The sequence below is a fragment of the Corvus hawaiiensis genome, chromosome 1 (assembly GCF_020740725.1).
Source record: "Corvus hawaiiensis isolate bCorHaw1 chromosome 1, bCorHaw1.pri.cur, whole genome shotgun sequence".
NCBI classification, from domain to species: domain Eukaryota; kingdom Metazoa; phylum Chordata; class Aves; order Passeriformes; family Corvidae; genus Corvus; species Corvus hawaiiensis.
In genome coordinates this window covers 9,241,756-9,259,360 of record NC_063213.1, presented here as the reverse complement: position 1 = coordinate 9,259,360, position 17,605 = coordinate 9,241,756, and the positions used below count along the sequence as shown (strand labels likewise).

Sequence of the window (17,605 nt, the reverse complement as noted above, 5' to 3'; positions counted from 1 at the left end):
CTCTATGTACCAGACATGAGAGAGAACACTGCCCATCATCCTCTTGATGGCCCAGTGATTCATCTTCAGGCCTAAAAGCAACAAAGAAAGATAAATAATGCACAGAAGAGAACCTGACTTTTAACTTGCAGCACTCAGGAGTAAGGAAGACTGCTGGTCCAAACTTAGTTTTTTGAGTGTGTGTGCATTGAGAGTGGTTTTAAAGTAAACATAAGTCTGAATATAATGTCTCCTCCCCAAAAGTTATGGATGCTGTGTTTAAGCCCTGCTTCATTCTCTGATTTAGATGTGTATTAAATACTATTCAAGCTGAGCTCAAGTGGAGCCAAACTTTTGAACATTCTCCAGGGGAGATAAACAGAGTGGCGATGCCACTGTGCTTGAGTTTGGACAGCAAAAGAGGCTGGGTGTGAGTGGTATTTTCCTCCCCAGAAAATACGCTTACTGATACTGCTGGGAGGATACTGTAGTTAAGCATTCAGGCAACTTTCATTCTGCAGAGAAATGCCTTGCAATTTTATTGTAGTGCTCATCACTCTTGAAAATGGGCAAACGGGCCTTCATTGCGTGGGTTCTGATCTAAGCAAATTCTAGGTGGATTGAACCCTACCTTACTTAAGATTTTACTGGGGATTAGACTGACATTTAGGTTTAAAGAGTGCAATTCCCAATGTCAGGCCCATTTCTGTACTGTATATTATTCTTCATTTTTGCAGAAAATGATTCAATTGAACTAATCTGACAGGGCTGACTGGATGTCCATTATAGTGCTGCATTACAATTGCTAAACAGAGTATTGGAAGGGCACTAGGTACAGTCTAGTAAAGACAATACATAATTTGAATGATGGCACTAAGGGAGCATTTCAGAGTTCAGTAAGTGGGTTACCAAAGGCACTTGGCAATTGGGAGGAGGAAAAGCAAGTGAGAGAAACTGCTTGTGAGACTGACATAACCTCAGCATAACATTGAACTGCATGTTGTTCTCCTTGGGCTGAGAGCAGGCTTGGCAAACACCAGCAATCAAGCCATCTGTATAACTGCATCAGATTTCTTGCTACCAAAATGGTTCAATTTATGGGATTGTTTTGACAGGCATGTTGGGAAATACAGAACATATAGTTTTCATCATTGTTTACTTCTGTTTTTCCTGTTGTTCCCTTTGACATTGCCCACTGGCTCATATTAGAGTTTGAGCTCCATTTAGCTCAGCATGCAGAGCTGGCCATGCTGCCAGTGTCGCTCCCCACAGAACTCCCCCTGTGCCTTCATTTACATGTTTCCTTTTTGTTCTTTAACCAGAAGGGGAAACTTTGAGCCTTGAATGCATAAATCATTAGGTCCAGGTCAAAAAATAGGCCATTATTCAAAATGTTTGTTCTCACTCATCAGATTTGTAGTTTATCCTGGGAATTTCTTGAAAACGTGGAATCCATTTGTAATATTGTTCAGATGACTGTAGCATGAAGCTGAACTGGTCTGGAGATCCGCATCCAATATTCAGCACTACTCTTGTGTTGAAGTGGTCTAACTGGCCGTTCATGAAGCAAGTCTGGTGCATAAGACTCTGTGGCGTCCTACTCTATTTGCCCACAGCAGGCCTTTAGCAAGACTCCTAAGTCACCAGTGAGGCAGAAGTTAACTTCACCTGGATCAGGGTGCTCCAAATATGCTCTAAAATCAGAAAGATGTGCTCTAAAGCCAGTCAGAGCCCCTGTGCTACAATAGTTCGGAACAAAATTTTTGATAGGGGAATGAGCAAAGTTTTTACTAGAAGTTAATTTTCAGGCTGCATAGTATTTGCTACTACAACATCTCCATATTTAGTAGGGAGTGATATATAGAGCCAATAGTGCTGGTCTTTCTTGTCTTAGATCCAGAATGGATGCAAATCAAATAACAGTCTCTTATATAACAGTACCAGGCACCTGACAAGGAAAGTTGGGGTTATTGCCTTCATTCGATGGAGTGTGGAATTGGGGGTCAGGAAGATGTCTTGACCAGGGTAACTTCATAGACCTCTCCCAGATGAAGACATATTATGTTCCTCATTAATAATTTGTTCAGCTACAGATATTCTCTCACTTGTGTATAAAACCACTGAAGATAGTGGGATTGTATAGACAGATTTAAAAAAATGGCTAGCATTACTGCATATTTTGTAGCAGGAGCTAAGGAGAAATTCACTTAATGGGATTGTTCTAAGTTATGCCAACTTTCTGGGAGCAGATTTTAGAAATGACTTCTCATCACTGCATTTTTCTTATGAATTGAAAAGTTAAATCTTAATAGCCAGTAGCAGAGGAAGATTATTATTCAGTGCTCTATTATTTAAATTACTTCTGTAAGTGGATTGTTCCTTAAAATATTTCTGTTTTCAGCTTCCTCACTGGGAGGGACCTAGACATTGGAAGATACAAAATCTTATTTTCACCAGACAATCTAATTTTCTTGTATTCAATGTCCAGTACACTTTGTGGAAACACTTTGACAATTACATAAAGTTGGGCTTCCAAATCCACTCCTGAGCATTTAAATGGATTGCACTAATTTTCAGAAGTGCTCAACAGCTCACATTAAAGTTAAGAGATACTTACTCCTGTGCTTTCATTTCAGATTTGCCTCTAAATAAAACAGCTTTTATGGCATAGATCCTGCCTTTCTTGAGTTTTGGGTATTTTTTGTGTGTTAGACAAAACTGATGAAGTTATAGGGAGCTGATTGGCTCAGGATTATTTTAGGTCAAACAAGTAGATCTGAACTGGATGATTTATTTTTGACATGATTAAACTGGATACAGAAGTTTTCATGGTTATGCCATGATGTTAAATCATGATATCAGAGTCTTGTACTGAGCTGGGGAGTCATTTCATCAGAAGGGATAATATAGTACTACCATATAATATTGGCTATTATTAGCAGGGATATAAGCCATATTCTCTAGGAGATATAACAGTGCAAGAACCATACCCTGAAAAATGAGATCAAACGAAAGCAGTAGTGAAATATTTTGCAGATGACACTCTGACAGACTTTAAAACTATATCTATCTTTATAAATCCCAGAGGAGGTACTTATATTTCATTCCCCATTTATTTATTCATTGTCATTAATGTGTCAAAGTATATTCTACCAATAATATGAGATAAAGATTGGCATCTGAATGAGATAGAGTTCTGCTACTGGTTCAGTAGGGTCTGAATCTGTCAACTAAAAAAATAGTAATTAGGGTAGCAGTCACAGATAGAGATGGCATTAGAAGATAAAGCAATGGAAGGAAGTTCATTATACATGAATTTTATGTACTTTCTGATTCTCTTTTCATCTTCCAAGAGAACTGGAGATGGAAACCTTAAAAGGACCTCAAAAGAATTATTTTAAACAGGGAGAAGTATCACATTTTCTTTTAGCTGCTATTATTACAGTTACCTTGAAAGAAGGTGCAAAAGAGCAATCTACAGCAAATGGAATGAGAGCAAAGGTAGGAGACCCAAAGTAAGCACTGTCTCAGGATCTCAGCTGTCAACATCTGCAAAATGTGCTCTGCTGTCCAGCAGCTGACTCTTCCTAAGGCCAAAATCTAGATCAAAGGTGATCAGAAACCTTCAAGGCAATCAAACAAAGCAGTGGTAAAATCATAGAATCATAGAATATCCTGAGTGGGAAGGAACCCATAGGGATCACTGAAGTCCATCTCCTGCCCCTGCACAGAACACCCCAAAAATCACACCATGTGCCCAAATGTATTGTCCAAACACTTCTTGAACTCTGCCGAGAGTGCTGTGACCACTTCCCTGGGGAGCCTGTTCTAGTGCCCATCAAGCAGGGCTCTTAAAGGCACTGCAGAAACCATTAGTTTTCTTTGACATAGAAAGGGTTAGCCAGCCTCAAGAGAATTTGGAAAACATAAATAGCATCCATGGGAGGGCCTTTTGCTGCGTTTTTTTTTTCCAGCTCATGTTTTATATCTCTGAGGCCTATGTAAACTGTGATTTCTCTTTTAAGGATTCACTGCTACTGGTGTACTGAAATGCCTTATCACAGACTCCTGGAAGAAAAAGCATATGAGTTGGCCCTGTGTTGTTGCTGGAATGTGAGGGGCCACAGCCCAGGGACTCTGTGCTGTGCTGCTCAGAGTGCCAGCAAAGCTCAGCACCAAAGGAGTTCCCAGTTCCGCTACTGGGAACTGAAATGACCATCTTGACAGTTCAGATGAAGTGGTGTGAGCCCTGTCCAGAACTTTTCTCCCAGTCTTTGGCCTTGATAAAACAGTTCAGTTGTCAGGGTTGTCTAAAGAGTCTTCTTTCTACTGTTACAACTTCTATCTGAAGTATCTCACTATTTGTTCCTTATCTGAACACTTATTTTTTGTCTTTCTTTCTTGGTTTATCTAAAACTTCTCGTTGAATTAATTCCGTAGTTCTTGAACCCTCACAATCAACAAAGGAAACATATTTGTGAGAAAAACCCCACTCCCTAATACAGAAACTGAATCAAACAGGCTGAAAACTAAGCATAGTATGTGAAAGATCACAAATATAATCTGTTCTACAAGTATTGAATGCCTGCACTGAGAGTGAGTGAGAGGGCCACGGGCAGGAGAATAGGTGATATTTGAAAGATTGTCTTCTGCATTCTCCTTGTAAAAGCCTGAAATCAGATGGTTGATGTGGGTGAAGGGTGCTGTTGCAAGGAAGGTCAGTTTGCATAGCACAGTGCTGGTGGAAATGGCGTGCTTCTCTCCATGTAAACAAAGCTAAAGGCAATCACTGTACAAACCATGCAACACTGAGCAAAATTAAACACTAAACAAAAGCAAAGCATTAATTGAGTGTGGAAAATCATGGCCTGGCATTCTTAGAGAAAGGTTTTAAATATTCTACTCTCCTGCAGCACAGCTGTCATAGCACTGCAATGAACAGTACTAGATTGTCTCAGTGTTGAGAAGTTGGGAAAATTGCATTGGAAAATACCGTGATTGTAATAATTCTAATGGGAATCCTCAAACATGACTGTGGGATCAGTAACAGCACTGGTACCAAAGAATACTCGTCCTGCAGCTTTTCTGTGCTATTACAAATGACAATTTCTTAGCCTATCAAAGTGTTTGTGAGTTTGTGAACCTCTGCGTTTGAGTTTGATATTGTGCAAGAGTTGCTAAGACTACTCTTGCATGCTCAGGCTTGCAAAACAATGGCCTTCCTGCACCATTTTCTCTCCCATTTCCCCTCCAGCATTATTGCTGGTTTGTAGCATTCAAATGCTCTGATTACACCCCCCATTTACTGCTGCTGCATTGGCTTGTTGCAGCATATCTTGTTTTTGAAGCTGGTGAACGCTTTTTCAGGGGAGTAGGTAGGGGTAAGCCAGGAGCAGGAGGTTGAGCTTTACAAGTGAGGCTCCCTTGATAAAAAAGCAGCACCAATGTACACAGCAGCCTTTGCCTGCATCAGACTTGCTATTACATTAAAAGCCCACTTGCTGACACCAATCATTTCCATAAAATTTAAGCCAACATCTTTGGGAGAAAAGATTTAATTAACACCTAAACCCCAGAGTAACTATGACAATCTGCTTTCATAGTGATGGGAATAATCACGTTGCTCTCCACTGTCAGTCCTTGAAATATAACAGTTTTATGTATAATCTATAGTACGTTTTTTTCCTTACACAATCAATCAGATTCCTTTGTTACTTTCACACAAGAATATTTCAGTCTTAGACATCTAGAAAAACTCTATATTTATCTGGTGCCTTGAGGGGCTACCTCTGGTTGTGTGACAGGAGGTCTCTTGAGCATTTTGGGCTAGCAGCATGGAGGGAGGCTGAGCAATTCCATCCTAACCAAGATCCACATGAGATATCCCATTATTTAAATAGAGGTGCCCTTAGGGCAGCGCATGCAGAACCCAGTGCAAAAAAAAAAAAAAAAAAAAGAACCAAGCAAAAACAAAACCCAAAACCCCCAGTGTTCATTGCAGACAATAAATAAAATGGTGGCAGTGATTACTATGATGTAAAATTAGATGTAAAATTAGATTAAAAAACTTACCTGTGAGGCAGAGTGACCTTCAAAAAAAGCTTTGAAAAAAATCTTTTTCCCTTAGTTCAGTTGAAAAGATTGTGTATAATACTACGTGATTTTTTTGGACACCTTCTTCTCCTACTTATAAATCTTTGAAGGAAAAAATACAGAACCTTTTTTTTCCCTGGGTTAATCTCAGCAAAGTTGTTTCTGCTTTACTGTGGCATAAGTTAGATAAACTTGTATGGTATAATTTTATGGTCTTTGGGGCTTTAACAATGTTGAGAATAAATCTGTGATCACAATTTAGACTGAGAATGTTGTCTCTGTTGTTTTCACTGGACACTTATATAATTTCCGCATCTTTTTACTTTCTTAATGCTATTAACTAAGCAAGGTATGATCTGTATATTAGGGATGGAATGTTCTTAATACATCTTTAGAGTTGTACCAACTCTAATAACCTGAAATTTTTGCAAATATAAATTTTGCATCTAGATAAGTGCTTTTTAAAATGATAGCAGTCGTCTTGTGTTAGGCTTGATTGCAACCTGTTTTCTAAATTAAAAAATGTAAATGTGGCATTGACAAAGGTTAAAAAGATTTAAAGGGGGTTCTGTCAGCAGTGTATGCACACACCAAGCTAAATCCTATGTATCTAATCAGTGTCCTCTGGACTGTGTGCCTTGCTCCATTGTTTACTTTCAAATCCATAATAATTTTGTATCCTTTCACTGGGCAAAGATTCATTTTAAAATCTAATGAATTTAAAAATATGCTTTTCACTTGTCCATTTGATACCGAGCCTTCAATTTGACTTTCATTGTTTGTTTCCCTCCTTGTCTCGTCAATCCTTTTCTTTCTTTCTGTCCTTTTACTTTATTACATTTTTTATTGAGGACTGAGATGAACTGGTTGCTGCATCATGGGCCCATTACACTTCCTAACAATTCCATTTGCACCTTATTGTTTGTCTTATTGCTGGAAAATTCAGGTGATTCATCATGCCTGAAGAAGCACCTGATCCCAATTCCCTTGATATCACGATCACTATGTGACAGGAATACAGTTAGTGGTGGCTTTCAGACTCAAAGAGGCCAAGGTGATAACTCTTCTGGGACCTTTAGCCTCTCAAGTATTGATGAGTTCCATTTTTTTAAGCTCTGTTTTCTTGCTCCCTTTCAACAGCCCCCTGAGTGTGGAAAAGGGCTTGGAGTTAATAAAGGAAGTGGCAGATCTCCTGAAGCTGCAGATGAGTGTCTTCGATGATGTCAAGTATGTACATGGGATTTTCCCCTTTTTTATTTTATTGGATGTCTCATTATTTTTGAATAGTTTGTCTTACAAGGAAATATCTGCTCTTTAATGTCAAAATTAAAAAAGAGAGTCGGCAAGAGGGAAAAAGGAATATTGTGATGATCTTTGTAACATTACCTACACACAAGAGCAAATTATTTCGAAAAAATTGTAAAGAATAAAATTGTTTTCTGCTTCCATAGGGAAAAATAATCTGTTCCAAGTGCTATACAAATATTACCAATCTTATTTAACAGTTTATAGGTAAGGAAAGTCTTCTGAAGGGTCATTGTACCCAGCATTGACAGGGGGGAAAACGACATCAGTGGATAAGAATTTGGGTGCCTGGCTTTGGGTCTGGCACATGGCACACTAGGTCATGCTTCTTGGTCAGTTACTTATTTAACAAATCACAGGGAGTTCAGCTATGCTGAGGACTGGTGCTCCTCCTATGATTCATACTGATGAATGCTCTGCATGTAATCTCATGAACTAGGAGGTTATGAGCTACCTTGTCCAGTAAAGATTAAGGATTTTCTGAAGGTATTTTAGAAGAAACATTTACCTCACAAAACTTCATCCTCTCTTTATGAAACAGAAGTATTTTGATATGAAAGTAATTGAAAAGAAGGGTTAGATGTGGGAGGGTTTTGAGGAAAGAAGTCACATCTTGGGCACACAGAAAGAAACTGATATCTGGGTAGCATCCAGCTCCTGTGTTTCGGAAGGTTATGGGCCACTTGCCTTGGCCCATGAGTTGGGTTGCTGAAATGCACCATCTTTCTTAGCTTCACCTGTGCTTCCATCAGCTACTGTTTAATCTTCATTTACAGAATGTAATTCGTTGTTTAATACTATGTTTTAAGTCATAGTCTGATGATGTTTCATCTTTAGTGGAAGTGTTTATTCTTGATTGTAAAACAAAAATTCTGCCCCTTATGTTACTGTGTATGTATGGAGAAATGGAATTCTGGTGAGAAAATCCTTTCAGAAACCTGGAAAGTACCAGGCATATTGGCTTTAGTTATTGAGAAGAAAAATATTCCAATATTTTGTTTGTTTTGATCAATGTCTTTTGGTTGTATTTAATGAAATACATTTTTTATTAATACCAAGTTTTAAATGGAAAAAAAATATATGATACTCTATTACCTTTCTTGTAAAGAGAATTTGCTTCCTTGACTTTGAACACTAGCAGATAAAGTCTACTGCACATTTAAAGAACAAATCCCATGGAACAATTTCTCTGCTGGAATCAGTGGGTTTGGCTTCATTAACTTCATTCATTTACAGTACAAGAGCACTTTCACCTACCTTTCTAATTGTTAGTATAAAGCCTTTTGGTTATTTTTTATCATTTGATAAATCACAACACATTGCAGTTGATAAGCTGTAGATTCATTCTCTATTGAAAAATATCCCTCCAGTGGTGTAGCCAGATATGATGGACCTTTCTTTTAATGTGCAGAATTAGCTGGTTATTTTGCATCTATTATATGCATTCACATGACTGTAATGAAAATACGTGAATGGTCAGTACCTTAAAAGTGTGTTATGAATTACAGGAACTCCAAACAGGACTGAGCATTATTTCTATCCGTACAATGTTTTTATCAGTCTTTGCCTATAGATCTATAAATCTGTGAAGGGTTATCCTAAATTGCAAATTAGTGAAGAATTCATCCGTAATAAATTTTCTTTGTTCAAGAGAATGAGATGATTTGACTCAGGTTAAACCCATAAAGTACTAAAGGAAGGTGGAGCTGAGCAGTAGATAAAGCAGTAGTGGAGGCTTTAGACAATGGCCTTGCCAAGAAAAGAGGTAACACTTTTTGGATTTGTTATTTTCTTGCCACTGTTCCACTATCAGTGGAAAACAGTATGAATTTGAGTACTCTGGCTAGCTTCTCAGTGGCTTCATGGAGAGGGGTTCCAGGAAAAACCTGATGTCATGTCATAGCCACCACTGACATATCAAAGTGTGAGAATATTTCTCAGGAAATATGCTTTTTACTTGGGCTAAGGCATCATGAGTGATTTATATTACTTTATTTCACTGGCAACTAAAACTGTTCTTTTTCTTAAAGGTTCATTTTTTTGTAAAAACGGGGAAGTTATGTAGAAAAAAACTATCAGTCAGCCTGGAGTAAGAGATTTATAAAAGGTGTGGGAATTTCTCATACTAACCTGCTTTAACTCTGATCTGAGTATTTTCTTGGTCTAAAATTCTCAGTTCTCCCTTTCCCCCCACAAGAATTCCAAATGGTTAGAAAGTAACAGTGTAGACTTGGATTTTTTAGATCATTGCAAAGATTTTGGAGTAATAACATGTTAATGAGAATCACGGGGTTAATTTGAGTATAGACAAAGTCATCACATCAAATAGGAATAGTGTAAGAGCTGAGGAGAATAGTGTAAGAACTGAGGAGAGAAGACAAGTGGTGAGTTCTTTTAAGAAAAGTTCTTTAAATTCTCAGTTATGAGTTTATTGTCCTTTTCTCTGAAAAAAACAAAGGAATATTTAAAGGGACTGCTTCACTAATAAATTATTGCCTCTAGTTAGTTTTGTCTACAAATATCTTTCACTCTTCCCTATATTTTAATTTTTTCCCTGTGCTTTGGAGTTAGGTAAGTGAAGAATTGCTTTTGCCATGGATTCCTACCGACACCCTGTGTCTTGATTAGCTGGGATATGGTAGTAATCAGCTTATCTTATCTTTTGTTGTTCACAATCCTGCCAACTTTAACCGATAGGCTTCAGTTCACAGGATATCCCCAGGCTTGGCTTCCAGAGCGTTCAGTCCATTTCTACAGCTGATTTGTTGTCGAGTTTGCATTGACATAAACTTTGCTCGCCCTGTGAAGCAGATGAGTGGGAATAGATTTAGGGAATTCATAATTAGAAATATTTCAGCGTTGAAAAAAAGATCCAACATGTTAGTTGTCTCTTTTGGATATAGCCTGAATCTTTATGGAAGTAATAGTTATGCTTAATATGTTTTGTTAATGGTTATGTAGCTGTCAAATAAATTCCATTATTTCTTGTTACATCATTAGAGACCATTAAAAGGATATTAGCATGCTGATGTAATTATGCAAGCAGACGTAAAATGACTATAGTTATGATTTTATAATCTAATTATGGGTGTCCAATGCCCCTGGTGATTGATTGTTGGACTGGTATCAGGGACTGAAGTCAGATGGGTAGTAATGTTTAGGAGGGTTTGTATCAATTTTTTTAAAAAATACAACTTTTCAATCTGCAGTATTGGCCTTCTTCATATAATTGAGTTATTCACAATATGACACACTATCAAGAAACATCCAAATATAACAAAAATACCAAAATCTCTAAGGTCAACTTTGAAGATAGTGGAAAGGACTCAAAATTAATAGTCAGTCATTGATTAGAGCATAGATGACTTACCTGGTTTCTGATGAGAATACAAATAATTTTTGAATTTTTATTTAATGTTCTCATATTTGGGGTATTTACTGACAACATTGTAAGGGGGAAGTTTCAGCTTTGACCCCAAGTGAATACCTTTGTATGGAAAGAAAACAGATTATTCTGATTTCATAGTATTTCAGGCCTTATATCCTACCATTCTCAGCCTCCAGTTAAGAGTGAGATTTTCAGCTGAATATTACATTCTCTCTAGACTGATATGATTTTCCCAATTGCTATTGAAGATCTTTCGCTCTAGGTGTCTCTTTTTCCCCCCATTTTGTTCTGCTTTAGCTTCCTCCACCCATTTATCTTAATGGCAGTTTTCTCTTTTTTGCCTTCTAATATACCTAAACTCAGTACTCAAAGAACTGAACTTTCAGGAGATGTGCTAACTTGACCAGCATTTCCATTTTCATATACAATTTTTCAGTGGAAGACCTGTAGCAGAGCAGTCTATTTTCATTCCCTAAAATCACATTAATCTCAATCTGCTGCTCTTGTTTTGAAGTGCAACAATTCACTATATAACTGTATAATCTGTATATATAATGTTGAGAGTGAACAGGATGCTTAGGCTAAATTTCAAATGCTAATATAAATAGATTTTTTAAGTTGAAAAGGCTGATTCTGGTTATCTAATATAACATCCTGGATTACAAAGCCATGACATTTAACCAGTATTCCCCTATCATGAATTGTTGATTGCATCTATATTGTGCATCCAAAGCTAAGTTAAAAGACCAAATCACTCATCTTTCAGAGTCTAAAGCTCCAACACCCAGGATTCAGGTTGGTTGTTCAGCTTTCACCTCACAGTGCTCCCTGCCCAGACTACAGGTGAATTCAGTGTTTACTTGAATAGTTTATTATATGAAAAATGAAAAATTCAGGTTAACCAAAGGTATACAAGGAAACCGTATGATGGCTTCAGCTGAAAAATACCTTTCAAATTTTGTAGCAAACACAGCAATGTGATTTGACATTTTGAAAAAAAAAATACTATAAGTTCAAAGTAATGACTAGTTTCAAAATTTAACTACGCTTGGCTTATAAGGAAAATGCTTTTATTTTGGTGATAAGAATAAACAAAAAATTGACTTTGGACTGAACTCAAGCCACGTTTTTGTTTTGTTCTGTTCAGGTGACCAATCTTTTGAATAACACTAATTATGATAGACCTCTGAAATATTGAATCGTATATATAGTTTTTTTCTACAGCCATCTGTTTTATTTCTTAAAGAGAAAAGAAATCCTCAGTTAATGAGTAGCTCTTCAATGTTTCATTTTTTTTTCATTGTTCAGTGTGTGACTTGAGGTTTTATTTATTGCACTTTATTCAAATTCTGCATTGAGGTCAGAAACCCCATTTCCTTCTGTTTTGGTTTGGATTTTTTCTTCTAATGGTGCTCTTCACTACACTATGAAAATGCTTGACAAACAGGAGTTGATATATTTAACTCATATGAGGTATGGGGTTTTATTAGGACTATCCAGATCCAAAGTTATGCATGAAAAGATTAGTGTCAAAGCATTTATCACTACAAGGTGTCCAGTGTGATGTCTCACTGCATAGCTTACTCAGCCTTTTCTGAAAAGAACTTCACTGACTGAGGCAGAGATCCCATTGGCTTCAATCTGCTGAGCATTCAATTACCTGAGCATTCAGCAGTCCCCGAAGTCAGCTCCATTTAGACAATGCTATTTGGCCTATAAAATAAATAAATAAATTTCTGAAATTATTTTTCCTCAAATGAACTGAGTCTGAAGTAGATGATTCCAGCAGAGTTTAAAGTAACAGTAGGACCTTTAAATCTTTGTTATTCCATTTCTCATTTGCAACATACTTCCTGAAGTCTGATAAAATTGAAATTAAGGCCCCAGAAAATATTGGCCTTCTCTACTACTTGACCACCATTCATCTTTGGATTTCAAGGATCCTACTGAAAAAACGCTTCTAAAAAGAAGTCTGCATGTCTGTATTTGAAGTAATTTAATATTGATTTTTCCTATTATACTGTAGTATGTCCCTATACTTAGTATATCCTTTTTAATAGTTTTCTGTAAACAGTGATTCTAACAAAAGCTTGAATTTTGAAGGCTTGTCATGAGGACAGTTACAAGCACATTCTTTTCATACTTCAAATCGCTTGTTTCCAAGTAGTGGGGTTAGAGACATTTTGCACCTCCTTTTCAAAGAACAAGCCTTATACGACCAAACATTACCTATCATTATCCCTGCTCTCAGGAAGAGCTGGAATGGTTGGGCTGGAATAAATACAATTTGAAAAGCCAGCCAACCATCCCAGTGAAAAGAATTTGAACTGAAGAAGATACCTGAAAATCGAGCCAAGTAGTGAAAGTTTGGAGAAGCTTAAAACACGTTCAAATTGGAAGTGTTGGGCAGGCAGACTGGTGAGTGGAGCTCCCAGCCTCACCTATTATAAACATGTGCATTGGCTGTAGTGCCCTAATAACTCACTGTAGGTTTTGTTCATTGTTTGTCATGTTATTTTTATAACACCTGAAAAATTCAATCAACCAGTTAATCATATTCAGTCATCCAGAGCCTAAACACTGGAACAATACTTGGTATTTTCACGCCACCATGCTGATGGGTTATGACATGTGGTGTATGTATGCTCTAAATGTGAGCAACTCAGGAAAATATTGAGAGGCAGGATAGTGTGAGGGGGGATTATTTAACCACTGAGCAGTGGTGGGACAGGTAGCACAGGGTCTTGTTAGGTTTGTATTTGAAAAGTTCCCTCCATTGTGCAGAGTCTCCATGATTCCACTCTCCTTGATTTGGTGTGATTAATCTTTTCTTGTGTTGTATGTTGAACATCTGTGGATTAATATTCTTGCAGAGTTTTTTTTGCAGATTGGCAGATTCTGGATTCTGTTGTCTGTGTCATTTAGATTTACTGAGAGGAATGTTCTATAGCTCATCCTGCTCTCCTTAAGATGCTGTAATATAAACTAGAAATAGATAAAATTTTTATTTCCATTCCATTTATTGTCCAGAAATTAAGCAAGATTTGTATTTCAATTTGAACTGTACCATGCTTAGTCTCAATAGAAAGATACACCTTTTGAGAAAGTTGAGCAGTGTTTGTCATCTGCTCTCTGATTTTAAATAGCAAACAAATAACCATGGTTACTTGACATAATCTTGTTTAAAGTGTTATAAAAGCATAACTCAGAAATAATGGAACCTTTTTATTCAAACTTGACTTCTCCCACAGGTTTAATGAGTCTGAGAAACAAATTATCTGAAAAATGTATTGCTATAACTCATTGCATGCAGGCATTTATAAGAAATTACATTGTGTTTTCTGGTACATATTGTCTTATTTGACAACTAATTTATAATATAAAGATACATCACTTTTTAAAGGAATGATGATAAGGAAAAAAATAAGGTGAAAATTTAAACTATGCATTTCCTTACTTAAAAATGAGTGATTTCACAACCTTAGCATTACAGTAGTCTTGTGGCTCTTTCCCCTGAGGTACAATACATTTTGTGTTTCTTTCTTAAATGAATGTGCATATAACCAAGATAATTTTGCCTTCTCCACTGTAACTTTCCAGCTAGAAAAATATAAAAATCGTTAAAGTAACAGGAAGGATTTTGGCCTGAAGCATTTTATGAATTCTAAGTGACAAAAGAGAAAGACCATAAAAATCTAAGGAGAGTCTTACAAATAATATGTATCGTGCTTGGCTTTCCATTACAACATTTCATCTCATTAAAACAGAGGATTTGCACCTTTGTAATCAAAAGCAGAATGAATCCACTAATATTGATACGTTTCCATGAACTCATAGGTCCCTGCTCAAGAGAAAGTTTTTACAGATAAGTGAACTTCTGAAGTTTATCTATGTTTTTTTAACTTCATATTTCTCTCCTACTCATCTCTCTGTGTGACTGAGAATGCCATCATATTCCTTTTTTAATAAAATCAAGTTCATAACATTGTAGGGTAGGCAGGATATACTCCTTTCTTTCAAGTAAGTCATTGAGTGTATGCCATTGCACTTAATTTATATAACATTTCACATCTTATTAACAGGTAATAATTTCCATTCTATAGATGGGTAAATTGAAACCCAAGGCAGTTGGCTTTAATTTCCCTAAAATGGTACAGAACTTGGTGACAGATATGAGAATAGAAACAGAGAACTGTGATTCTCACTCTTGAGCTAAAGCTTCATCCACAAATAGAATTACTAATATTAGAAATGAAAAAAGGTTTTTTATGTAGGGATTTCTTTAAAAGAATAACCCCTTAGAAGAAATATAAAAATTATTTTATGTCTAAGTCTGTCTTGATCCTCCTGCCCTTGGCTACCTGATTCACCTAGAAGTACAAACAAACATTTTTTCTCTCTTTTTGTAACCTGGATGGTTGGATTTCATGAGCATTACAGACCTGCTGACCCAGCTGAAAAAGATAAAGGATTATTTTGCATTTTTTTTACAGCCTAGCCAGTAAATATTACATAAACAGGTCAATAGGTTGCATCACAACCTGCCTGTGGAAGGCTTTGAATTCCTTATGAGCCATGAAGACAGTCAGAGCAAATACACATCTGCAGGTGCAACTGAAAAAGCCCAGTAAGTTCCACTTGCGGTGCCTCCTTTGCCAAGGAAATATCTCTGCCTCACAGGTGGCAGGGGAGCCTCAAGAACAAATCTTCTTGTTGGTGTTCTCAGAGCTAAAGGAGAAGCCAACAGGTCCTTAAGAGGACAAGCCAGAGAGCTCTGGCTGTAGCACTCAGAATTTGGTAGCCTTTTGAACTAAGACTTAAAAACTTTAAAAATAAAGTTTGGGGTTTTTTGTCTTTGGTTGTGCTGCCTAATACTGATGCAAGAAATTTGTGTCCTACATGGATCCTATCAAAGCTCTGAGCATTCTGAACCTGGACCTCTGTAACAGTCCTAACATGTGAGTCATGCTCCTCGTTAAGGATTAAAAGTCACTTGTGCAAGTGGAGCAAAAGGTGACTGTCATCCCAGCAGACAAATTTTACACGTGCTTTCGAGCAGCTCCATTAACAGCTCAGGTGTGCAGAGGGTGAGTAGGGCTGAAGCTGGTAAAATGCATTGAAGGCTTACTAGGTGAAAATTAGAAATGTCTGCTCTTTGTATATATAAAGGTATAAAGTAGAAGAATGGAAACATAAATAGAATACTTTTTTTTTTCTGTTTTTATGACATAAATTTTATCCTTTAGCTTAATCCTTGGGGAGTGAAAGAAAAATCATTGTACATTAAAGAAGCTTCTTGAGACCATTTTCCCACCCTCGCAGAGTCCAAACACTTATTTTTCGCCATAAGAAATTACAGCACTTGTATGGTTTGTTCTTTTAAATACTGTAATTAAGAACCTTATTTGCATGGCAGGCAAAGCTGGCAACTTTCATGTACTCAGTGTGGTGAAAATGTCAAGTTTCATGGCTTGTGACAGATTAATAGAAAAATTATTTTAAAACTCTGCAAATTATTCATAGATATTGAGTAATCATCAAAAGTTGCATTTCGTGAAGAATAAAAATAGGACAAACTGAGTGTAGCATCAATCTCTAAATTAAGCGTTGTCTCTTTTTTAAATCATTTAAATTGTAGGCTTAGCAAAATAATCTTCACCTCAGATGAAGCAAGTTGTAAAATCTTTAAAATACTCTTTCATCATCTTTTGCAATGTAAATTAGGATCAGTGTACTTAGCACAATTTTGATGCATATAGATTAAATGATTAATACAAAATTAATGATTAATGTAAAATAATTAGAACTCCATCTTTTAGTATGGGTATCAGAGACCCACCAGACATGGGCCGCTGTTATTGGAAAGCATCCCTTTCTGGAGCAGTCATCCCTTTTCTGTGACTTCACTCTGGAAATTATTCTAATGGCAGAAGTGTGTCAGGCAGAATGCATTTCCTTATTTGAACACCTTGTCATGGCCTCTTCTCTGCCCCTGGAATGATGCTCCATGCAGTCACTGCTCAGCGCTTGTCATGTCAGGGGGAGAGAAGAGGGCACGACAAGGTGTCCAAGGCCTTACCTGATTTATGAAGAATGTAACTTGAAGAAGTAAGTCTGGGCTGCAACCATCAAATCCAGACCAAGGTTCTGTTTCCATGTAGTCACATTTGCAAGATGTGATTGCTCTGAAACTGTCAATCTTTCTAATCTTTGTGGTCTACCTGCTATACCTCCCAGCTGGTGAAAACCCCTCTAATGAAATTCAAGTGGTGATAGGAAATCAACCACTACCTGGTGAGAACTGCAATAAGTGTCTTTCCCTTAGCAGGGATTTTCCTTTTCCATCTTTGCCTGGTCATTGCCAGACACCAGGTGTAATGGCAGTACAGCAAGTCTTTAACTTTCTGTCTCCATGCTGTGTTTAGTGCAGGAACACTTCTTTAGAGAATGCTGCAAACTGTTCATGCTTAGCATATATGAAGGATATAAATATAAATAGATAATATATTATTTGCTGTATTGCAGGGTATTCTGGAACACTGTGCATCATTCTGCACTTTAAGGAGCATGTTAAGAGTTTCCTGAGAAGGGCTCGAAAAGCTCATTTTGCTAAAACAGAAAAAGATTTTTTTAATTGATCACTGGCTGTGCGTACATACCTGTCAATAGGAATGTGAGAATTCATACAGCTCCACATTGATATTTCTGCACTCCAGGTGCAAAGTGAAGCAAATCCTTGAACAGTAAAGATATTAAAGAGTGAGAGATGTGTGCCTGTTTAGTATTAAGTCTGAGTGATGATCAATAATTCTCTACTCAACAGTTCTGGGATGTTATTTT

At 37.0% G+C, this 17,605-nt stretch overlaps 1 protein-coding gene across 2 annotated transcripts in view; it reads left to right on the top strand.

Annotated features, from left to right (window-relative positions):
* The window catches only part of PTPRN2 (protein tyrosine phosphatase receptor type N2), a 653,490-nt gene that overhangs the window by 271,826 nt on the left and 364,059 nt on the right, over positions 1–17,605 (top strand). For both annotated transcript variants that reach the window (XM_048327270.1, XM_048327179.1), the window contains exon 10: positions 7,213–7,299. In XM_048327270.1, coding sequence (XP_048183227.1) covers positions 7,213–7,299 — 87 coding nt within the window. The remainder of the gene's footprint in view (positions 1–7,212; positions 7,300–17,605) is intronic.